The sequence below is a fragment of the Haliotis cracherodii genome, unplaced genomic scaffold, assembly GCF_022045235.1.
Source record: "Haliotis cracherodii isolate W230 unplaced genomic scaffold, xgHalCrac1.p SCAF_12, whole genome shotgun sequence".
Lineage (NCBI taxonomy): Eukaryota > Metazoa > Mollusca > Gastropoda > Lepetellida > Haliotidae > Haliotis > Haliotis cracherodii.
The window spans coordinates 24,766,997-24,792,730 of NW_027266267.1; the positions used below are offsets into that span (position 1 = coordinate 24,766,997).

The window sequence follows — 25,734 nt, forward strand, 5'->3', positions numbered from 1 at the left end:
TAAACCAAACTCACTCACTCACTAACCCGGATCTTCACAAGTCCACATAGATGTAGTGCGTCATGATATATTAACCATATGTATGGTGTGTCTTTTTATTTCTATATGTACAGACTGCTTCAGTGGTATAGCGAATAGAGTGTCTGCGGAATGTCGGTGGCTCGACTCCCTACCGCCTCAGATTAAAGGAGTGTACGCGTTGTTACCCTGCCCGGCACACAGCATTTAAGGGGTTAAAACAAAAGGACTGGTCGGTTCGGCGTCAGTATACAGTGTCTGAGTGGCATGTTAAACTGTGGCATGGTATCTCAGATGGCTAGCAGGGGCGGAGGGTAGCCTAGTGGTTAAAGCTTTCGCTCGTCACGCCGAATACCGGAGTTCGATTCCCCATATGGGTACAATGTGTAAAGCCCATTTCTGGTGTCCCCCGCCGCTGGAACATTGCTTAAAGCGGCGTAAAACCATAGTCCCTCATTCAGTTGGCTAGCACCGGCACAACTCCGGGCTAGTACAATCAGCCACACACATTTATATCGCGATGTAAGTGTTATAATCGTGAGAGCGACGTTGAACCCCATTTCACCTCCCCTATTCTATGTGCACAGACTGACTGACTGAACAACTGTCTGAATTGACTGATACGCTATGCGATATTATTACAGATACATAGGTCGGGATAGTATGCCACCCGCTTCCTCTTTTACTATAAAAGGGTCGTTCTGGTCTCTGAGTTATGCGACCGCCTCCGTGGTCTAGTGGTAGAGCGTCCACCCGAAGAGCGGAAGGTTCGGGTTCGATCCCCGGCCGCGTCATACCAACAGACGTTAAAAGATGGTACTTGTTGTTACCCTGTCTGGCGCTCGGCATAAAGGGGCTAAAACAAGGACTGGTCAGTCAGTATACTGTGTCTGAGTGGGGTATTCATGTTAAACTGCTGCATGGTATCTCAGTGAGCTAGCACTATAAATCGGCATCAGTCCGGACTAGTACAAACAGCCACACACACACACACGTGCATGCACGTCGCTATATAAGTGCAATAATCTTGGACGCGACGTTAACCCAATTTCACCTCACCTCACCTCTGAGTTATGCGTAGAGCAACACTAGGGTAGTGGTGTCGGCGTACGCATTATGATAAAGACGGTGGCGTTGTCTCCGTACCGTACGATTCTCACCTCCGTGTTGTGATGTATGTGCTGTCAATGTGTATTTAACAGAGCGACAACCACCTGACGATATGCCAACAGGCAGAACGCCCTGATCGTTTCTACATCGGCAGTTCCCCTATCAACGAAACCGTTGGAGGTATCAACGTCAACACCGCCGTCAACGGCGCTTGGTCTTTCGACGACAGCCTGGGCCAACTCTGCTACTTCAGTAAGTTGAATGACTATAACCGCCTTTATTAATCGTTCATCTGATGTCGCAATATATCCAATTGGCATCGCCTGGAATTATGATAGAAAATGGTGCATTAAAATCGCCTGCGGAAAACTGCAAATATATGATGAAGTTTACCGGGCATCTTCATATGATTGGCATCCAACCTATTTTCGAGAGTTGGTTGGTTGGTTGGTTTGGTGTTTAACGCCGCACTCAGCAATATTCCAGCTATATGACTGCCGTCTGTTAATAATCGAGTCTGGACCAGACAATCCAGTGATTAGTATCCTGAACATCGATCCACACAATTGGGATCGAAGACATGCATCAACCAAGTTAGCGAGCCTGACCACCTGATCCCGTTAGTCGCCTTTTACAACAAGCATAGTCACCTTTTACGGCAAGCATGGGTTAATTATAATGAAGACCTATTCTACCCTATTTTCGAGAGAGAGAGAGAGTTTACTCAGTATCGAAGGCCTCGTGGCCAAGAGTACAATTTCTTTCATATAACATGAGTATGGTAGTGGCATGTGGATGTATTACGTTATTTCTAAATATAAAAGTGGAAAAGATTTTTCTAACGCATCCAAAACTTCTACCAATGCAATGACAGAAGTGTCGTTAGTCAGGATCTTCAAATTGTAAGGGAGGCAAGGGTGGCCCAGTCGTCAAGGCACCGCGATTCGCTGTGCAGAGTTGCGTCCCTTGCGCACGCCAGGAACATATGATCGTGGGTTCGAATCCCGGTTTACCCCGATTATGTTTCCAGGTTTGTCAGCACCATACCCATGCTTGTGGGTTTCACTGGAGTGGTAACGTCTGAGACCTGGACCACTTTCAAGCTTTCTTCCCACATTAAGCTGACACGCCGTGATATAACTGGAATACTGTTAAAAGCAGCGTTAAACCCAACTCACTCACTCATTCAAATTTTAAGAGAAAATCACCTTTGCTACCTTGGTTAAAATGTAAAATATTAAAACAATATTTTGTCTCGCTTAAGCAGGTCTAGCTACAGACACTGATGACTCGTGAAATAACATATCTACTGGTTCTCTGGACTTGTGAAAAGCGTATTTCTTAGCCTGGCACTCTGTGTTTCAGTATCGCACAAGACAGAAGCCCGAAAGAAGCGCGCTGCAGAGTCCAGCGAGGACAGAATCCTGAAGGTCAATTCCTTCAAGTGCTTGCACAAGAACTGTATTCCTCCGCCGGATTTTAAAGAACTGAACAAACGGCCCGATAACGCACTTCTGTATTCAGACACCAAGACGTGGGACTTCCAGGACAGTCAGAAGCCACAAGCGAATGAGGATGTCACCATTCCAGAAAGTAGGCATTTGCAAGTTTTCACTCCTGTTTCAGATACATCCACAGACACCGTTTGAAAGAGGGAACACATGAGGGAGCCAGGAACTTTACCAGTTTACATAGTCTGTTTTACAGACCCTGTTACAAATATATATCAAATACAGCCCATGCAAGCCTATACTGTTTGGCAAGTCTATATTACTGTAGTATCAGGAAATATCTGAAAATGAAGAGAGTCAATGGGCTCCCTTTTATTATATTTTTATTAAGATAACTGAAAAAACTGTTTTTTCTGTACGATATGTTCATTTCAGAGACTAGATATTAGTCTACACTTTAAAAACAAAAAAGGAACAAGTTTTAACTATACGAGCATTTTAAAACAAAGATATTTTTAAGGTTTTTTACTTGTTTTAAAACGGTATGACGGGGAGAAGAACATTTCATCCAGTCGGCTGTGTCTGAGTGTGTGGTCTCGTGGCAGAGCGTCCGCCTTGAGAGCGGAAGGTCCAGGTTCGATCCCCGGCCGCGTCATACCAAAAGACGTTAAAAGATGGTACTTGTTGTTACCCTGTCTGGCGCTCGGCATTAAGGAGCTAAAACAAGGTCTGGTCGGCTCAGAATCAGTATACTGTAGACAGTATACTCAGTGGGCTAGCGCTATAAATCGGCATTAGTCCTTGTCTGGACTAGAACAAGCAGCCAAACACACACACACGTGCATGCAGCTCGCTGTATAAGTCAAAGGAAATTTAATGTTCTGACGATTTCTAATCGCATGGCAATGCGTCTTGAGGTGGGTTTCAAAGCATCTAGATACTTTAGCTGTCAATCAATTGTGCACATTGCTTACACTTGCTATTCTTCGCAAGTGTTTGTTTTGTATATTTTTGTTAACACCGCTCTCAGCAATATTCCAGCTATATGACGACGGTCTGTAAATAATCGAGTGTTGACCAGACAGTTCAGGGATTGACATCATGAGCATCGAACGCAATTGGGATATGATGACATGCAATAACTAAGTCAGCAAGCGTGGTTGCTGAAGATCGATTCTAACCTGGATCTTCATGATCACGTGTCCGTGATATTTAGAATCGAGTTAAAGAGAGGTTAGCGAGAAATGACTAGCATCGGTCTTTCGTATGCAACAAATGAAGTTCGGGGTCGGTCGGTTGGCTAGTGGTTAAAGCGTTCGCTCGTCACGCCGAAGCCCCGGGGTCGATTCCCGACAAAGGTGCAATGTGTGAAGCCCATTTCTGATGTCCCCCGCCGTGATATTGCTGGAATATTGCTAAAAGCGGCGTGAAACCAGTCACTCACTCGCACTCCCTCAGAACATCATACTTTGCAGTGACAATATGCATGTTTTAAAATTGTAAAGTTATTTATTCTAGTTCGTGTACATACAATAGCTTACCTGACTGATAAATGCTGCTTTGCAACTGATTCATAAACAGCTTTATCTGTTCTTTCTCCAAGACTACTGGATTGTAGCGGACGAAGAAGCAATTAAATACAATAGCTTACCTCTCTGATAGATGCAGCTTTGCAACTGATTCATAAACAGCTTTATCTGTTCTTTCTCCAAGACTACTGGATTGTAGCGGATGAGGAGGCAATCCCCACCCTTGGTACTGTGGTCATCATCGGCGCCCTTGAATTTGATAACGTTGCAACGAAGACCTTCAACTTTAGAGCAAAGATGATTGTCGTGTACGGACGGCTTGTGATTGGCTGGCCGGATGAGCCCTTCTTGGGCCAGGCTAATATCTTCCTATCCGGTTCCCACGCTTCAAAGCCTTATCCTGTGGATGATGGCCCCACAGCCGGCGCAAAGGCTATAGGTGAGACATTTCAACAGTCGCAATGAGGTGGAATGTATCGGTTAGAAGGTACAGACTCGGTAAAGTCTTATAACGTAGGCAGACTCAGGAATTCGTTGTGTAGAAGGCAGAGACTCAGGAATTCGTTGTGTAGTAGGCAGAGACTCAGGAATGTTTTTTTTGGTAGGCAGAGACGCTGGAATGTATTTTTAGTAGGCAGAGACTCATGAATGTATTGTGTAGTAGGCAGAGACTCATGAATGTATCGTGTAGTAGGCAGAGACTCTGGAATATATTGTGTAGTAGGCAGAGATTCATGAATATATTGTGTAGTAGGCAGAGACTCATGAATGTATTGTGTATTAGGCAGAGACTCAAAATATATTGTGTATTAGGCAAAGACTCAGGAATGTGTTGTGTAGTAGGCAAAGACTCAGGAATGTGTTGTGTAGTAGGCAGAGAGTCAGGAATGTGTTGTGTATTAGGCAGAGACTCTGGAATGTATTGTGTAGTAGGCAGAGACTCTGGAATGTGTTGTGTAGTAGGCAGAGAGTCAGGAATGTATTGTGTAGTAGGCAGAGACTCTGGAATGTATTGTGTAGTAGGCAGAGACTCAGGAATGTATTGTGTAGTAGGCAAAGACTCAGGAATGTGTTGTGTAGTAGGCAAAGACTCAGGAATGTATTGTGTAGTAGGCAAAGACTCAGGAATGTATTGTGTAGTAGGCAAAGACTCAGGAATGTATTGTGTAGTAGGCAAAGACTCAGGAATGTGTTATGTTGTAGTCAGAGACTCAGGAATGTGTTTTGTATTAGGCAGAGACTCAGGAACGTATTGTGTAGTAGGCAGAGACTCGGGAACGTATTGTGTAGTAGGCAGAGACTCAGGAATATATTGTGTAGTAGAGGAATGTATCGACACGAAGTGCTGTCGGCATAAGTAGGCCTGTCCATACGTCCAAGTTTAGAATGAATGTTCATTGATCTCTCCTCATCCGCAGCCGTGTACGGGGGTCTGGATCTCAACGGCAAGGGCACGTGTGTGACGTGGACGTCCCTTGCAAACACGGCAACAAAGGGAGGTAATAAGTTAACCCTTGTTGAAGCCGTCGAGTGGAGCGTGGGAGATGAGATCCTTGTCACGTCTACTTCATACAGTGCGTGGCATACAGAGACCTTTAAGATCTCCGCTATGTCCACGGACAAGACAATCCTGACGCTGAATACTACCATGGAGTATACGCATGATGGTATGTATGATCTTTCTACACCTGATGATATGTATGATGTATACACATGATGGTATGTATGATGTATACACATGATGGTATGTATGATGTACACACATGATGGTATGTATGATGTACACACATGATGGTATGTATGATGTACACACATGATGGTATGTATGATGTACACATATGATGGTATGTATGATGTACACACATGATGGTATATATGATGTATACACATGATAGTATGTATTCTGTATACACATGATGGTATGTATTCTGTATACACATGATGGTATGTATGATGTATACACATGATTGTATGTATGATGTACACACATGATGGTATGTAGGATGTATACACATGATGGTATGTATTCTGTATACACATGACGGTATGTATGATGTATACACATGATGGTATCGATGGTGTATACACATGATGGTATGGATGATGTACACACATGATGGTATGTATTCTGTATACACATGATGGTATGTATGATGTATACACATGATGGTATGTATGATGTACACACATGATGGTATGTATGATGTACACACATGGTGGTATGTATGCTGTATACACATGATGGTATGTATGATGTACACACATGATGGTATGTATGATGTATACACATGATGGTATGTATGATGTACTCACATGATGGTATGTATGATGTACACACATGATGGTATGTATGATGTACACACATGATGGTATGTATTCTGTATACACATGATGGTATGTATGATGTATACACATGATGGTATGGATGATGTATACACATGATGGTATGTATGATGTACACACATGATGGTATGTATTCTGTATACACATGATGGTATGTATGATGTACACACATGATGGTATGGATGATGTACACACATGATGGTATGTATGATGTACACACATGATGGTATGTAGGATGTACACACATGATGGTATGTATGATGTACACACATGATGGTATGTAGGATGTATACACATGATGGTATGTATTCTGTATACACATGATTGTATGTATGATGTACACACATGATGGTATGTATGATGTATACACATGATGGTATGTATTCTGTATACACATGATGGTATGTATGATGTATACACATGATGGTATGGATGATGTATACACATGATGGTATGTATGATGTACACACATGATGGTATGTATTCTGTATACACATGATGGTATGTATGATGTACACACATGATGGTATGGATGATGTACACACATGATGATATGTATGATGTACACACATGATGGTATGTATGATGTACACACCTGATGGTATGGATGATGTACACACATGATGGTATGTATGATGTATACACATGATGGTATGTAGGATGTATACACATGATGGTATGTATGATGTACACACATGATGGTATGTATGATGTACACACATGGTGGTATGTATTCTGTATACACATGATGGTATGTATGATGTATACACATGATGGTATGTATGATGTACACACATGATGGTATGTATGATGTACACACATGGTGGTATGTATTCTGTATACACATGATGGTATGTATGATGTACACACATGATGGTATGTAGGATGTATACACATGATGGTATGTATTCTGTATACGCATGATGGTATGTATGATGTATACACATGATGGTATGTATGGTGTACACACATGATGGTATGTATTCTGTATACACATGATGGTATGTATGCTGTATACACATGATGGTATGTATGATGTACACACATGATGGTATGTATGATGTACACACATGATGGTATGTATGCTGTATACACATGATGGTATGTATGATGTACACACATGATGGTATGTATGATGTATACACATGATGGTATGTATGATGTATACACATGATGGTATGTATGATGTACTCACATGATGGTATGTATGATGTACACACATGATGGTATGTAGGATGTATACACATGATGATATGTATGATGTATACACATGATGGTATGTATGTTGTACACACATGATGGTATGGATGATGTATACACATGATGGTATGGATGATGTACACACATGATGGTATGTATTCTGTATACACATGATGGTATGTATGATGTATACACATGATGGTATGTATGATGTACACACATGATGGTATGTATGATGTACACATATGATGGTATGTATGATGTACACACATGATGGTATATATGATGTACACACATGATGGTATGTATGATGTACACACATGATGGTATGTATTCTGTATACACATGATGGTATGTATTGTGTACACACCTGATGATATGTATGATGTACACACATGATGGTATGTATGATGTTCACACATGATGGTATGTATGATGTACACACATGATGGTATGTATGATGTACACACATGATGGTATGTATGATGTACACACATGATGGTATGTATGATGTACACACATGATGGTATGTATGATGTACACACCTGATGGTATGTATGTTGTACACACATGATGGTATGTATGTTGTACACACATGATGGTATGTATGATGTACACACATGATGGTATGTATGTTGTACACACCTGATGGTATGTATGATGTACACACATGATGGTATATATGATGTACACACATGATGGTATGTATGATGTACACACATGATGGTATGTATTCTGTATACACATGATGGTATGTATTGTGTACACACCTGATGATATGTATGATGTACACACATGATGATATGTATGATGTTCACACATGATGGTATGTATGATGTACACACATGATGGTATGTATGATGTACACACATGATGGTATGTATGATGTACACACCTGATGATATGTATGATGTACACACATGATGGTATGTATGATGTACACACCTGATGGTATGTATGTTGTACACACATGATGGTATGTATGTTGTACACACATGATGGTATGTATGATGTACACACATGATGGTATGTATGTTGTACACACCTGATGGTATGTATGATGTACACACATGATGGTATGTATGTTGTACACACATGATGGTATGTATGATGTATACACATGATGGTATGTATGATGTACACATATGATGGTATGTATGATGTATACACATGATGGTATGTATTCTGTATGATGGTATGTATGTTATACTAGTATAAGTATGACCTTGTGTGTGTTCTACATGCACGTCATGGTGTTATGTATGAGATAAACGCTTGACGGACATTGGGTCGATTATAAGTTTTAATATGTCATCAAGACCCCGTACTCTAAAATAGCAAACAGTAGTATTACTCCCGCATATGGCTGCCTTACATTAATGAGGCTGTCTCTGCGACCTTTATCACTCACTTCTCACACGACAGAGTGTACTGGTGATGTCGCGCTAGGTATTCACTCACTCACTCTTCTCCCCAGTGATGTCGGAGACGCTAGGGACGGGACACAACTACAGCGTGTCGGCCAAGGTGGGACGTTTCACCAGGAACATCAGGGTCATCGGAGAAACGTACTCGGGTCTCTACACGGAGAGTTTCGGCGCTCGGATTATGGTAGCAACAAGCACGAGGAACAATGGAACCGAATCGTACAGCGGTTAGTAAAGCATTACGTTGAAGGGGGACGAGGCTTGGGTCAATTGGCAACTATGGATAATTAATTCAGTTAAATAACACTCATTTTGTTGTCTGCTGAGTAACTTTGTATGAGGTTTTCACAGCCAGCAGTTAATGGACGGGCGGTTTGAATCTCATAATTCGGTTAAAAACCGGGAGGTATTGTCCTTAGGTAAATCGATCTCATTAAAATCAGATCTAGGTTCTCGCTGTCGTTAAACAAAGATCTGAGGACATCCCATTACGGGTCACGTCAGAACGACCTTTCGCGAACCTTGACCTCCCACTGAAATGACTCACCAGGAGTTGACTCACCAGGAGCCAATTAGAAAGCAGCTTTCTCGAGCTTTACGGCACTCGTTTCAATCGGGCGACTTCCATTTCAGACTACGCTTGAAAAATATGTAGACACAGTTCTCGATTAAAATTTGAAAAACTGAACAAACGAACATTCCGGAATGGCATATATATGGTTGCGATTGTATGGCAGTGCTTCCACGTACTGTGCCTCCTCCGTTCAAATGTTTCTCCCACGGAAGCGACGAAATCAGTCGTACGGGCCGTAACTGTCGTTCGGAATAGCCCGGTTAACGTTTACGAGGTTGCATGTTTAGAAAACACATTCCGACTGTCACTTTCATGAACTGGTAGGCGACGCTCTGATTGTTCGGATGAAAGGTCATTCGGACGTGACCACTAATGGGATGTCCTCAGATCTTTGTTTAGTGGTAGCGAGAACTAAGATATCATTTGAATGAGATTGTAGGTAAATACCCGTTAAACTGGCGTTATTGTCCTTGGTGAAATACTCTTAAACCGGTAGGTATTGTCCTTGGTGAAATACTCTTAAACCAGGCGTAATGTCCTTAGTTAAACCCCCTTAAACCAGGCTATATTGTCCATAGTGAAGACATATTCTACCCCTGATCTTCACGGGTGACTAGTATTACATAGAGAAGTAGCAGATGTAGTAGTAGTAGTAGTAGTAGTAGTAGTAGTAGTAGTAGTAGAAGTAGTAGTACCATAAAATGTTGTAGTAGACGGCGTAGCAGCGGCGGTAGTAGTAGTAGTAGTAGTAATAGTAGTAGTAGTAGTAGTAGTAGTAGTAATAGTAGTAGTAGTTTTATAATTACAGTTGTAGTGCTGGAATGCTGTCACAAGCGACTGGCGCTTTAAATTGTTTTTATTGCTTGTTTTAGGCGTTGCTAAGATTAAGAATGTGGAGTTCTACCTCACGGGCCAGGAGGGATACACCAGCTTTTACGACCCTCGCTTCTCCGTATCCTTCATCGGCATCCGCAACGACGACAAACGCCTCTCCTATGTATCCTGCTGCTCCTTCCACCACGGCTTCTCCCCCGCCATCGGCGTCTTCGGCGTAACCGGCCTTCAGATCGACAACAACGTCATACATCATACAGTCGGATCTGGTAGGAAGATGTTATTTGCCCTTTACGCCAAGTGGGATCTGTTTAGGCAGAATATCTTGGCCGATTATTCTCTTGCATTGACAATTTATATTTATTTATAATAAGGTGATCGAACCTAGTAAGCCATTTGGTCTGTCATGTGCATAATGTATCCTCCGGCACGATGGTAGTGGCCAGTGTCAGACATTAGCACTCGCCCTATAGTCCTTGCCAAACTGCCCAATAGTTAAGGCATCATAAGAACAAGTAGAAATGCTGTCATTATATACGGACTAAAACTGTCAGTTTCTATCAATGCTGGGATTTAAAGGTATGATGGTTAATCAGCTTCGGCTACTGCGGTCATATTCTATTAAGTCTCCTATGTTGGCTTCAAGGGTGGCCCAATCAGTAGGCTTTGCAGGTAGGTGTAGCAGGTCCCATTAATAATGGGATCGAAAACCAGATTCGTCCTGATTGTGAACCTTGGTTTATCAGGGACATATCTATTTCTTATTAAGACTATTATTACCAGTATTAAGACTTCATCGTTTCGGGCTTTCATCCCACGTCATGCTGACACGCCATGATATCACCGAAATTGTGTTCGAAGCAGCGTTCACCAGAACTTCTTTTCATTTCAGCTATCATATCTGATTCGGTAAATACACAAATCCTAAGCAACCTGGTCACTTTGACGTTATGGCCAGGATCGTATCAAAGCAGAGCAGAGGCGACCAATATCCAATTCGATGGCAGCATTGACGTCATGAAAGCCACCAGCCTTGTCTTCAAGAACAACGTCATCGCTGGTTCAGAAAGAGCAGGAATCAGAGTCAGAGGCGAGGACTGCACGAGCGAATCCAGGTGGACCGGAAACGAGGTTCATGCAAGCATGATCGGTGTGTCCATGTTTCCTACTGATGAAGATGTCGTCAGCACCACGTGTATATACCTTGCCAACCTTTTGCTGTGGAGAAATTATGACTACGGGATCTACTACAACCAGGCGGCGAGTCTTAAGGCAAAGTTCATCATCTCCATCGAGAATGGCATCGGTATATTCCCGATGGTGGTTGGACCAAGTGCTCTTAGTCATCAGACGTCAGACAAATTTGTGGAAGTGACGAATTCCATGTTCGTTGGGCAGACCTCGTCCTTCGACTGTAATGTACACAAGTTCGACTCAAGCGATGATAACTTCAAGTTGAGCGCCCAAGCACGAAGCTTTGCCCATGGTGAAGATACATCAATGGTTGGTCTCCTGTTCCCACAGTTCACTCAGGGCAGTAACAATGCCCCCGAGAAGCCTTTTATTGCTGTCATGTCTTACAATGCCATCAGTGGGATCATGAATATAAAAGGTTGGTACACATAGAGCTCACACATCATTGACATCAAATGGTATTGGCTCGCGAAGTTACGTATTTGTTTTTAAATTTGCATAATTCAAACTATTCAATACTTAACAATCCTATGCGATCAAAACCCACTCTTGCAGTCATTAAAAATCAGACTCAATCCAAAAACAAGCCATAACAATCCAAATAGATGTCCGTGTTTGTTCCACAAAGAACATTTCTGTTAAACTCTGTAGTTTAGTAGATTTATTACAAATTTAACATCAAACGAATGTCATTGTATATGCGTTCCTATGAAATGACCATTGGGGAACAACCCGTGAAGATTCCGGGTTAGAATAGGTCTTCAGCAACCCATGCTTGCCGTAAAATGTGACTATGTTTGTCGTATAAGGCGACTAACGGGATCCGGTGGTCAGGCTCGCTGACTTGGTTGATGCATGTCATCGATCCCAATTGCGTGGATCGATGATCATGATATTAATCACTGGATTGTCTTGTCCAGACTCGATTATTTACAGACCACCGTCATATAGCTGGAATGAGGCTGGGTGCGGCGTTAAACAACAAACCAACCAACCCAACCATTGGAGAACATACATGACCGGAAATGAACGTATTGATGTTTCAAATACTTTGTAAAACGTTCAAATAACAAACATATTTTTCACTAAGCTTGGGCGTATTGTTAAACAAAGATGATGGTCTAAAAATATTTGAACACGAGTAATTTATACTTTTTACTTTCTTTGGGGATGTAGACCAATAATAACCTTTGGTCACGGACTTAGTCACAATTGGACTGGAAATTCGGTAGGTTTTGCAAGTCAACGGGAAAAGAAAGGCTAGTTATCAGCCATTTAATCTTGTCTGGCAATGTTTAGGCCAATATTTCAACGTTAGCCCCAAGTTCGAAATGTGACGTTTCCAGAGGACAAAGAAGGACCCTCATCCAACCTTGTCGGTTCAAAAACACGCATTTAGAGATACTTCTGTCGACCTTGTGATCATACAGAAAACTTGAAACAGGAAACCTTCATGGATATCTGAGTGGCATTTAAAGCCGGATTGTAACTGTTGACACGATTGTATGAACAAATTGTAATTAAGAAGTTTATCAAAAATGCCCCTTTTTAAGATATGTTACAACAGATAGTAGCCACAATGTGCTCAGTCAGCATACGTACAATTTCGCCATCAGTTACATACCATGGTTGTCTGAATATGTTTTTTTAGATAACGTCTTTGCTCGTTACGACGCGTCGTGTGGGACGAGTCAGAACTTCGCCATAACTTCCAACAAGGGCAACGACGACCTCCAGCACCCTATGAATGCAGAAGATCTGACATTTTATTTTACGCCTAAAAACAACCGGGTGTTCTACCATCATCCCAACCTCGGGTATGTTGCTTCAGTGTTCGATCCCGGGCCGCGTCATACCAAAAGACGTTAAAAGATGGCGCTTGTTGTTACCTTGCCTGGCGGTCGGCATTAAGGGGACAAAACAAGGAGTCAGTATACTGAGTCAGTGTCTGAGTGGGGTATTCATGTTAAACTGCGGCATGGTATCTCATTGGGAAGCCACACACACACAAACACACACACACACACACACACACACAAACCTAAAGAACCTGTGAAAACCTAAGGTAAACAACAACTCTCCATGTATCTTTTAGATGTGTGTGTACATGAACTTGACCTCGTTTTTATAAATGTTTAAGATACCAGCGATACCTTCTGAAATTTGCAACATGAACACTATGTTTCTTTGAATTGGATCCCCGGCCGCGTCATACCGAAAGACGTAAAATATTATACTTGTTACCCTGTCTGGCGCTCGGCATTAAGAGGCTAAAACAAGGACTGGTCGGCCGGGGTCCGTATGCTGTGTCTGAGTGGGTATTCATGTTTAAACTGCGGCATGGTATCTTATAAGGCAATCACTATATAAACCGACATGAGTCCGGACCAGTACAAACAGGCACACACGCACGCACGCACGCACGCACGCACGCACACACACACACATACGCACCTCATCGCCTCATGTGAACACCTAAGATAAACACCAACTCTCCCCCCCCCTCTCCCCCCCCCCCCCCCCCCCCCCCCCCCCCCCCCCACACACACACACACACAAACACACAAGCGCACATGCATGGACGTCGCTATATAAGTGCAATAATCTTGATGGACACGTGTTATAAACTGTGCTTAGCTTTTATTCCTTGTAATTGTCTAATATTATGACATTCTGTGATAAGTGGTTGAAGGCCGAGGTAAGAGGCGACTAACGGGATCAGGTGGTCAGGCTCTCTGACTTGGTAGATGCATGTCATCGTATCCCAGTTGTGTGGATCGATGTTCATGATGTCAATCACTGGATTGTCTGGCTCGATTATTTACAGACCGCCGTTATGTAGCTGGAATATTGCTTAGTGCGGCGTTAAACAAGAAACAGTCAGTCAGTCAGCAATACATTAGCTCGTGTGTTCGAATCCTAGTTGCGAGCTGTCGCAAATCCATGGTCTGTCAGCACCAGTGTCGAAAACAGCTACGACCTGCGCCACTTTTGGAATTTTCAGCCGCATTCAGCTGACACATTGTTATTTATCTAAAATGATCAAAGCGGTAGGTTTTCTGACTCACCCTGTATTTTCTCAACGTCATTATATGGTAGTGAGTTTCATCCAAATGGAAATGCACTGCGACCTGCATGATGACTCACAACGATGACTTATGGTGTCTCTGGGTATTGCTCGCAATGCCGAGATGACACTGCAAACCTTTGGCATTAAACCCAATTCATTTTCACCCGATCACTCACTTTAGCAAAAGCGAGCTAAGTTGCGTCCCTTAGATATGCCAGGAACCTAAAATCGTTAGTTCGAATCCCATTTTCGCTCTAATAATTATATACAGTTGAAAAGCGTTTAACCCAACTCACCCACTCACTACGGTGAGTATTAATTTGCGTGTTCTGGAAAACCTCATCAACTCACCCCACTCACTCACTTACCCACTTCAGTAAAATCAACCCCTCTGATTGCGTGGACATGGATTGTGATGCCATGAAGAAGCTGTTGCTCAGAGACAAGGATGGCTCCATGCTCGGCTCCCCTGGCTCCATCCTCTCCCGGTCGGAGTGGGAGTGGGATGGGGACAGACGGAGAGGTCTGGGAGATTACAGGCTTCCTAAACAGATGCTTACTGACCTGGCTGGAAACAGAATCAATGTCTCAGCAATTGCGCCAAATAAAGGTAGGGAACATTTGCAGAAGTAAGCAAGGGATCTCAGTAACATCATCACAATAGTTCTCATATGACAATTTGGGGCGGTCGGGTAGCCTAGTGGTTTAAGCGTTCGCTCGTCACGCCGAAGACCCGGGTTCGATTCCCGACATGGGTACAATGTGTGAAGCCCATTTTTGGTGTCCCCCGCCGTGGTATTGCTGGAATATTGCTAAAAGCGGCGTAAAATCATACTCACTCACTCACTCATATGACAGTTTACTTGGATGGGATTCAACTCAACTATCGAATAACATGAAAACCTTGAGTACAAACGCTACTGACAATATCGCTGTACAGACTTACGTACCTTACCCGTGCCAGAATCCAGTGATCCTCAGTTCGAATCCCAGATTGGTAAACACATGATGTAACTGAATTAATTTCCAATGCGGCTTTAAGGGAACTCTCTCGCTCACTCACAATCATGGCTTTGTGTTTCCAGGAATTGTACGAAATGAACAGTGTGCCTTCAACGTGAAGTGGAATGCGTATGAATGTCACAATATTGATCACGTGATGCTGGTTATTGAAAACATGGATGAGGATACAGAGTTGAGACGGCTGTCACCTGTCGCCGTCCTCAGCAACCAGTATGTCGACCTCGTCAACGGCCCCCAGGACCACGGCTGGTGTGCAGGCTACACCTGTCAAAAGAGGCTGTCTACCTTCCACGTCCTTGTCCCGAATGGTCAGTTACCGATTATAAATCAATTTCAGATCCCTTCCAGTAAGTATAAGGATCAGTGTCACGTCCCTGTGCAGTCAGTTGAAGGTCAGTTTGACGTCCGTTTCCAGTCAGTAGAACATCAGTGTCACATACCTGTCCAGTCAGTAGAGGATCACTGGCACATACCCGTCCAGTCAGTAGAACATCAGTGTCACATACCCGTCCAGTCAGTAGAACATCAGTGTCACATACCTGTCCAGTCAGTAGAGGATCACTGGCACATACCCGTCCAGTCAGTAGAACATCAGTGTCACATACCTGTCCAGTCAGTAGAGGATCACTGGCACATACCTGTCCATTCAGTAGAACATCAGTGTAACATACCTGTCCAGTCAGTAGAACATCAGTGTCATGTCTGTCCAGTCAGTAGAAGATTAGTGTCACATACCTGTCCAGTCAGTAGAAGATTAGTGTCACATACCTGTCCAGTCAGTAGAAGATCAGTGTCACATACCTGTCGAGTCAGTAGAACATCAGTGGCACGTCCGTGTTCAGTCAGTAGAAGATAAGTGTCACGTCCCTTCCCCATCATAAATATATCAGTGTCACACCCTTGCCTAGTCTAAAGGAACAAAATGTTTTCGATAGTGATCGGTATTTTTTTGCAGAAATACACATTTATATCAGATGAAACGAAGGGTTTTTTTATTATAAAGCCCAGTATTAAACTGACCATTTTATGAGTCGGATAATCATGCAACCATTCTGAATACCACCCGTGTCAAATTGGAACTTGAGAAGGAAAAAGTCCCGATCGGATTGTCTGTCGTCGAACCCATGTTACAGCCTTCCATAAGCAATCAGACTTCGGCATCGCCATTGTTATCCCAGATATGAACCAGAGGACACACTGTCTTGGTTATGGAGATTTGCATTCCTTGGTCGTACCAGAACCCGCTGGTCGATGGTTCGAATTCCTTGCTTATGATCCCTACTCTGTCTCCGGTTTTATTTTAATGGTGAACGTGAAGGACATGTGTCAATTCGGGCTTTCCCCATCCACTCAGCAGACGTAGTTCATAATAATATCACCGTAATATCGTAAAAGGTTTTGAACCCGACTCGCTCGCTGTTCCAGGTGACTCCAGTGACGTCTTCTTCACCAGCACCACCCCCCAGGTTCTTCGACTCCAGCTACTTAACGCCGACAACACCAAGTCCGTCAGGGTGGGGGTGTGGTACGCCAGACGGTACAGACTCGACGTGTACGTCGGTAGCACCTATATCGTTCCCAACAATGCCGAAATGAAGGGTGGCAAGTTCTCCTACAAGAGCGGCGTCACCAGGACCCAGTGCCTCCCTGACCCTGCTACCGCCAAACACGGGGACAACTGCTTGCTGCAAGATGAAGGTATGATGTACGTCATTGTCCGTGGATCGGAAGACGTGGAGATCCGGACCACCGCGCAGGTTATGGTGGGGCTGACGTTCAAGACGGAGGAGGAATTCTTTGGCGAAAACATCGTCCAGAATTTAGCCGTGTTCCTAAATGTTAACCCAAGCATGGTGAGGGTTGTGAGCATCGTTCGAGCTTCCGGGGCCCGACGACGACGTGCCGTCACGGAGACGACAGTGGTCGTGGAGTACGGTGACCCCCCGAATACCCCTGCTGGAAGCGTGACATCTCATGAAGCTTTGGACAGTGCAGCAGCAGCTGTGACAAATGCGGTTGCCCTTGGCAGCTTGACCATTGGGCCCAGCGGCTCAATCCCCACTTACGTGACCCTGACGGAACCCGTCCCACCAGTAGCCAGTGAGGCCTGGAAACACGTGGAGTCCGACACGAAGCCCATCACCCTTTCCAAGGCTGGACGCATGAGCTTCTTTGAACCAGCTGTTGAAGGCAGAGAGGGCCAGCCCTTCCTCACTCCGATGAGGCTGAGATTATATGATGATACCGTAAGTCAAACAGATAGCTGTTTTGGCAGATGAATGAGTGAGTGAGTTGAGATACAAAGTCGCATTGGCAATATTGAGACGATACTGCGTCAATTTAGATTCGTTGGTTACTTGTTGGTGTCCTGCTTGGCATATCAATTTTTTAATATATATATTTTTTTATTTATTTTTTTTATTTTTATTTTATTTTTTTTTGCATTTAATACTTGACAACACAACACAAGATCTACAGCGTAGTGTTTACGTAGGCTGACACCAGACATTTTCTGAACACTGAATTCTTTTTCTTAATTCAAGATTTAGATAAATAATTCAAACGTCAATTTATGCCTGCAATTGTAGTCTTTGCAAGGCATTTAGAAGTGATACACATAAGGAAGAGAACTGTGGATGTCAACTTCTTTATTATGAGGAACAAAACGCTTCATAATAAAGAAGCTGACACACATAAATTCTCTTCCTTACAATCATAGTGTTATTTCCATTCAGAACGTATAAATGTACAGACATTTTCAGAAATAACACGGCATGGAGCTACCGTGGTCTGTCTTGATAAGTTATTGGCTTTCTTCACAGACGATTGATAAATCTTCTGTAATAGTGTTCATGTCGTCAAAATTATGATTTTTTTTATGATTTTGTGGTTAAAGTTATGAATTATATTTTATCAAAGTTAGTTTTGCCTTTTTTAAGTATGCGTTGAATGTTTTGAACTGTGGCGTTAAATTATTTCGAAGATGCAGCGCGTCAGATATGAGTTATTTTGTGATATATGATCGTTAAACCCCATTTAACCTCTCCTCCCGATCAACGTCTAAGACCGGGGTCACTTTTTCCTGACATTAACCCGACACGTCCTTATATAACTAAATAAGTCCCCCCAATGCTTGCCGTAAAAGGCGACTATGCTTGTCGTAAAAGGCTACTAACGGGATCGGGTGGTCAGGCTCGCTGACTTGGTTGATGCATGTCATCGTATCCCAATTGCATGGATCTATGCTCGTGATATCAATCACTGGATATTAATCACTCGATTATTTTACAGACCGCCGTCATATAGCTGGAATATTGCTGAGAGCGGCGTTAAACAACAAACCAACCAACCAACCAACCAACAAATAAGTTCCCTTAACCCCAACTCACTCACTCACCGCCGTTTCATTTCCAGGGGGCTGCCATTGGGAAACTGGGAACAGATCTCAATCCCTGGCAGATCGAAGCCACGTTGAAGAAAGGAGCTGGGAGTCACGCATCCGCCATGTTGGGAGGAATGACTGTGGTGAACATGACCAACGGATGGGCCAACTTTACTGACCTTTACATTTCTCACAGGGGGTCAGATTATACCGTAGAGTTCAAGGTCATCTCTCCAGAGTCCAACTTCACAGAAGTCTCCCCAGCTCTGAATATCTTGAAGAGGGAACTAAGCGCTTACGTGGCAGGGAGAACTCCAACACCCTTGGAGGACAGGCCCATGTCTCTCGAACTCAAGTTGAAAGACAAAGGAACCAATATGCCTCTGTCGGACATAGCGTGGAGGGTAAGTTTTCAATGTCGTAGATTTGCACAGCATCAAAATGAATTATAATTATTTTTTGTGTGCCTTATTTGAACGAGCCTGAATTATAATATTAATATCCATTTTTACAGTTATTGAAAGCCCGGTCCGCCATGATTGAGATTTTAGGTTCGTTCAGATCGTGGGTTTCACCATCTTCCCAAGGCAAGAGCGTCCACTAGCCTTTTTGATCAAACTAGGCCTTGATACAGGCCAGTGGACACGCTTGCCTCGGGAAGATGGCGTTTCACCAGTGTATTAAACGTTAAAACCGGCATAGTATTGAGCTGCCTCGTCGTGCTATAACTTAATAATGTTCAAAGAGAGTTAAAACATATTAACAAACTTTAAAACGTCAACGCCAAGAACAACTATTCTGGTAATGATTATCCGCCGAAACAGATTACATTGGCCGTAGAAGACAAAATAGCAGTGAACAGTATATGAATGGATCCACTGAAAATCAGTGTTGACTTCAGTTGTTCGCATGTCCCAGCCAACCCGTAACCTGCAAGAAGACTCCCCCTTTCGATGAATGTTATCTGCGAAAAATATGACAAACCAATCAGACTGTGGGCATGACTTCAAGGACTTTGGTCACGGAATCCCTTAGGAATAAGTCTTGAGTTTACATCTAAAAATATAGCCAACATGCACTTAAATGTGTTCTACCCTGCCATGTAATACCGTAAGTCCCGATGTATTCGGAATAGCATCTGGAATATATATATTCACTCACACTCGCACTTTTCTCATTCAGGGTCACACCTGGTCGGTGACGGCTTCCATGACAGAGGGTACGTTGACCGGAACGAAGACGGTAAGTTTCAACCCTTCCACCGGCATGGCCACTTTCAGTGACCTTCAAATTGACGAAATTGGACGCTACTACCTCAAGTTCCATGTGACGTCAACTCCAGCTGATTACGACTTCATCTACGAGGGCTACATTGATATCAGCAACTCTGTCCTGGAGGCAACACCCAAGGACAAGACATCTACGTGTCAGTTCAAGTTTGACACCAAGTTTGATCCTCTGCAGTCTCCAAAGGATGTGGCCAGGTTTGCCAGGAAATGGGCCATCGCTAAAAAGGATAAGGGAATCAAACTAAAGGACGTCACAGCAGCGCAAGGTACGTATGTCCCTGAATGGAGCTGCCATTTGCGAAATTGATGGCTTTGGGATTTAACGAAAAATGACACTGTCAGTATTTTGTCCAAATGTGATGAAAATATGCTTTTCGGCATTTATAGAGTTATATTTGATCATTGATTGGCTCAGGACGGTTATCCATAAGACCTGGTGGTCTGGAGCGCTGCATGTCGATGTGCAGCGTTGCGTCTCTTATATCCGCTGATATATGTATTTAGTTCAATTCCAACATTCCGAATATATTTGAATGTAATATAATCTTGACTGATGCAGGTTTTAGAGTGCTAATCCACTGAGATACCATGCGGCATTTTAACATGGACAACCAGCTCAGGCACATTGTACTGACTCCTTGTTTAACCCCTTAATGCAGAGCGCCAGGCAGGGTAACAAGAAGTACCAGCTTTTAAGATCTTTGGTATGACGCGGCCGGTGATTGAACCACCGACCTTCCGCTATCTTGGCAGACCCTCTATCCTCACGACAACAGATTTGTTTTCCAGTGTGAAATGATTTGGCTTGAATAGTGTTAAAATTGGCATAAAACATAACTCACTCACTCACTGTTACAGGCAGTGTCCTCGCCACACTCGTGTTGGAGGGCAGCAACGTTGGTGTCAGTCAGGCCATGGATGACATGTGCAAGGAGGTGGAGGAAGGGGAGATGTACAGCTTCAACGGACAAAGTATAAAACTTATGCCCTTCATGATGGTCGATGGCAAGAATGTGTACGGTGTCTCATGCGGGCCAACGGTGAGTTCAGCACACGGTGCACATCTTGAGACCCATAGTTCACAATTGAGTTCAGATAGGTTTTTTGCGTTTATGGAGGTATAATCGTACGGTGTGCACTCTGTGTAAACCATCTCTGTGGATCCAGGATCAAAGAGGGCGGTGGGGTAGCCTAGTGGTTGAAGCGTTCGCTCGTCACGCCAAAGCCCCAGGTTCGATTCCCCACATGGACACAATGTGTGTAGCCCATTTTTGGTGTTCCCAGCCGTGATATTGCTGGAATATTGCTTATAAAGCGGCGTAAAACCATCCTCACTCACACTCACTAGTATCGAGGAAGGGCTAAGAGACGTACGTCCGCACGGCGAACTGAATCGCCCTAGGTGGCCGAGTCACCCATGGTCTTGGCTTGTATATCAGCCTCGGTATTATAACAGATAACGTTAATATTTCTGTTTTTAACAGAGCGCAGACAAAGGCCTGAGCCCTGGAATCATCGCCGCCATTGTCCTGGTCATTCTCCTCCTTATCATCATCCTCGTCGGCTTCCTTGTTTGGAAGTTCATCATCGTTCCCAAGACAAAGACTTACGGTAGGCATATAACGCATGTATAACTTCAAGCGTTCTCTACGCCCTTACGTTTCTACCGAAATAAAATTTCACAGATGTGGAATATCTTTTTAGAAAAAGTGAGAACAGACTTTTTCTCACAGAGAACATTGACTCCATAATACAAACAAGCAAAAACCTGGGTTAATATAGTAAGGGCATTAAATCACCCTTAAATAATGTTTCGTTAAAAACTATTTTATCATTTCGTTACCATTTCAACCGACTTGTTTTCACACTTTCGACCTTCGACCCTTCGACCGTAAACTAAGCGATTACAGACAGACATTGAGTGAGTGAGTGAGTATGGTTCTACGCCGCTTTTAGCAATATCCCAGTAATATCACGGCGAGGGACACCAGACATGGGCTTCACACAATGTACCCATGTCGGGAATCGAACCCGGGTCTTCGGCGTGACAAGCGAATGCTTTAACCACTAGGCTACCCGCACTGGACAAAATATCATCCATTCCAAAAAATCCAAAACTTGGAAATACCACCATTCCAATTGGAAATATGACCATTCCAATATTTGGAAAGGTCATATTTCCAAGCTTGGATTTGTTTGGATTTGTTTGGAAATGTTTGGAAATGTTTGGAAATGTTTGGATACAACATGTCATAATCATATCTGTTAAAAGTTGTACAACTTTTGACCTTATGTGAGATTAGTAATGACATGAAAGTAAATAATTAAGAGTAGTTTGGCACTATGTACCACGAAAAGACCAAATCATGAGCAAATTTAACTAAAAGAAATTCTGTCATTTAAAGTGGCTACTCTTTATATTTAATTTCTTATCTTCCTTGTCTATAATTATATGACATTGACTTTGAACTTTGAACAATTAAACAAATATTTTGTTTTCCCATACCGCCTTACGGTTGTCGTAGAACAAAGACCGTTTCGAGAATATAGAGGGCCTCATTATTATAATTTGAACTAATATACATATGTACATAATAGTACTAGGTATAAATGAATTTTGATAAGTGTTCGTACAAGAATATGAACTTCGAATTATCTCGGAATTATGCGCAACACATAGGGCTGAAAATTTTATAATTGTTCTGGAACTATCTGACGGTAATTCAAAACAGGGAACAAGATTTCGTCAAATGAATCATCTAGCCAGGAATCCAACGATTTAAATGCTGACAAAATGAATAAACATATCTGGAACAGAGTAGACTGTTCATGTGGACAATTATATGCTACGTCTATTGCCAATGAAGTTTATCACCCCATGTTATAGCATTTGCTTCATATAAAAGATAGAAACCAAATAAATGGGACAATTAGTTGTTATGAATTAGCTTTACCTCTGTGACATATCACAGAACTAAATGTGAATATGTTTATCAAATAATCAATTACAGTAATTAACCTAGTGTCCTTATTTATACACAATTTAATTATGTATTGGGGTACAATATATAATACACATATACACGGAATGATTTCTTATTTTGTCAATTTAATCATAACCAAAATCATACAAATCAAAGTGTGAAAGTAGTGACTAACTTTATGATCAAGGGTATAAATACTCAATTGTATCTATTAATCCTAATAGTATAACAATAAACCCTGTGTATATACTGAGCATATTTAGATACATCCGGATCTACGACCGCAGCCATATAATCAATCAAGGAAAGTATATTAGATTGAATTACAAATGTGCTATCACTTAAACAAAATTTTCCGTTATCCACGTAAGCCTAAACCTGGGAGAAATAAAGTTCTGTTCTGTTCTGAAGACGCCGTCATGATTAGTTGGCGCCAGTCTAGACTGTCCGATCAACGTGAATATACAAACCGTGATGTTACTTGACCAGTTGATGACACCTGTCAAACTCAAAATGCCCCTGGTCCTCCACCCACCATGTGTAATACTTTAGCGTACTTGATTGTTTGGTCTCCTCCCATTAGTAAGACAGCCCAGTTGTGAGACACCTTAAAGGGGCACTGATCTAACGCAATTCCCCGGGACTGGTTGTTGCCTTTGTTATTGTTTTTTCCCAGTGAGTACCCGGATGTAGAGCAGAAATCTAGACTAGCTCGCGACCTCTGTTGCGCCATTCGTAAGCGCATTAGTCACTTTTATGGATACCGGTAGTAATAAGAGCGTATGGTCACATTGATCAACAAAATGAAATACAGTTTTCGAGATAATAAGGAAATGTAGGCATCTTTGTGGGTAGCATCGGTAATGGTGACGAAGTTTGGATAAGTCACTTGCTTGGTAATTTTGCGATTTTCGTTTACACTATTTTGACTTGCAACACAAATGAAAATATTTCACCTGAGCATTGCTTTTTTTATAGTGTGTATATTTTTTTGCTGTCAAAATGTGTAACATATTTATTAAACGTCTAAATATTCAGTTATTTTACAAAGTGACTGAAAAACATTTCCATCTGTATTATTATGATAACGAATTCCAAACATTTTGATGCTTGATGTCATCACCAAGAGACTGAAAATGTTACGTTGAAAAGTACATTTCTATGTTGTTTGGCTTCTAATCCTACATAATAATCTGTTGTGATGTTTGTAGGCCCTTTTGATCGTCTTAATCAATCTGGACAGATTTTTTAGTCAAAATGACTGCAATATTTACACATTTTAAAAATTGCCTGAGAGAATCACATTTTACAAATTGACGGTAATCTATACACGCTTACATTGGAAATGACCTGTGAAAACAACGTCTATCGCGCATTGAAGAATTTCCCAACCAAGACGTAGAAAAACAAGAACGAATCGGTTCAAATGAAGGAAAACAAAATGCAAATACCATAATTACAACTTACCAAATTTATGTGTATAAATAGGCAGCTTCCTTATTCGAGGAATGTATCCGTGAATATCCACACAAAGGAATAATATCCCACTCGTCTGCAGCTATACAAAATAACTTATTCGATGTCACGTGTCTCTGTAACTATCAAATATTCTAAAAGATATATATCGTTTCGGGTGTCAAGTCTCAAGGGTCGGCTGAGAAAGGCCACGTGACAACTATTTTCATTACGTCGACGGTTCCTAAAAAATCCATTGAGTTTGATAACAATGAGCAACCAATCAACGTATTATCAGTTAACCCTTTAAACAAATTGTATGTTGTTTTTACATCGGCACTTCACGCCATGATATGAGTGTATTCCCTTTGTTTTAGTAAACCTAGACATGTGAACACTCACTTTTGACATATCCACTGTGCAAGATAACAGTGATTAATCAATCAACGTATTTTCTGTTAATCCTTTGATGACTAGGAACGATCCGTTAATTTACCAAAAAAAGTAAATCAACTGATCATTCATCTCTTGCTGGGCTGCCACGTCCATATTACATAACCTCACTTCAAACCTGGATTTAGATTGAATAATTACCCCAGACACAATAAATGCCAAATGAGAACCTTTGTCAGGTAATCTAAGTGGTGCTACCACTAATTGTACCTGTAATAAATTCATTAACTGAGCATCAAGTGAATGACGACAAATACACAAGTGTAGGGTTATACGAGAAAACGTGTATGACAACAAGGTAGTAGTAATCGTATTACACAATCCGAAATCCGAAAATGCTCTCACTGCATGGATACTTTTTTTAGTATTAAACTATAACCATCTAGGGTATTTCCAAA

The 25,734-nt window shown here is 42.2% G+C and overlaps 1 protein-coding gene across 2 annotated transcripts in view; it reads left to right on the plus strand.

Moving 5' to 3' along the window:
• LOC139458283 (fibrocystin-L-like) overlaps positions 1-25,734 on the plus strand; it is a 104,763-nt gene that overhangs the window by 56,859 nt on the left and 22,170 nt on the right. For both annotated transcript variants that reach the window (XM_071239661.1, XM_071239662.1), the window contains 15 exons: positions 1,221-1,380; positions 2,494-2,721; positions 4,293-4,547; positions 5,527-5,775; positions 9,129-9,305; positions 10,525-10,755; positions 11,379-12,098; positions 13,332-13,497; positions 15,128-15,360; positions 15,836-16,081; positions 17,199-18,019; positions 19,188-19,559; positions 20,338-20,710; positions 21,303-21,484; positions 21,929-22,055. In XM_071239661.1, the coding sequence (XP_071095762.1) occupies positions 1,221-1,380; positions 2,494-2,721; positions 4,293-4,547; positions 5,527-5,775; positions 9,129-9,305; positions 10,525-10,755; positions 11,379-12,098; positions 13,332-13,497; positions 15,128-15,360; positions 15,836-16,081; positions 17,199-18,019; positions 19,188-19,559; positions 20,338-20,710; positions 21,303-21,484; positions 21,929-22,055 (4,540 nt within the window). The remainder of the gene's footprint in view (positions 1-1,220; positions 1,381-2,493; positions 2,722-4,292; positions 4,548-5,526; positions 5,776-9,128; positions 9,306-10,524; positions 10,756-11,378; positions 12,099-13,331; positions 13,498-15,127; positions 15,361-15,835; positions 16,082-17,198; positions 18,020-19,187; positions 19,560-20,337; positions 20,711-21,302; positions 21,485-21,928; positions 22,056-25,734) is intronic.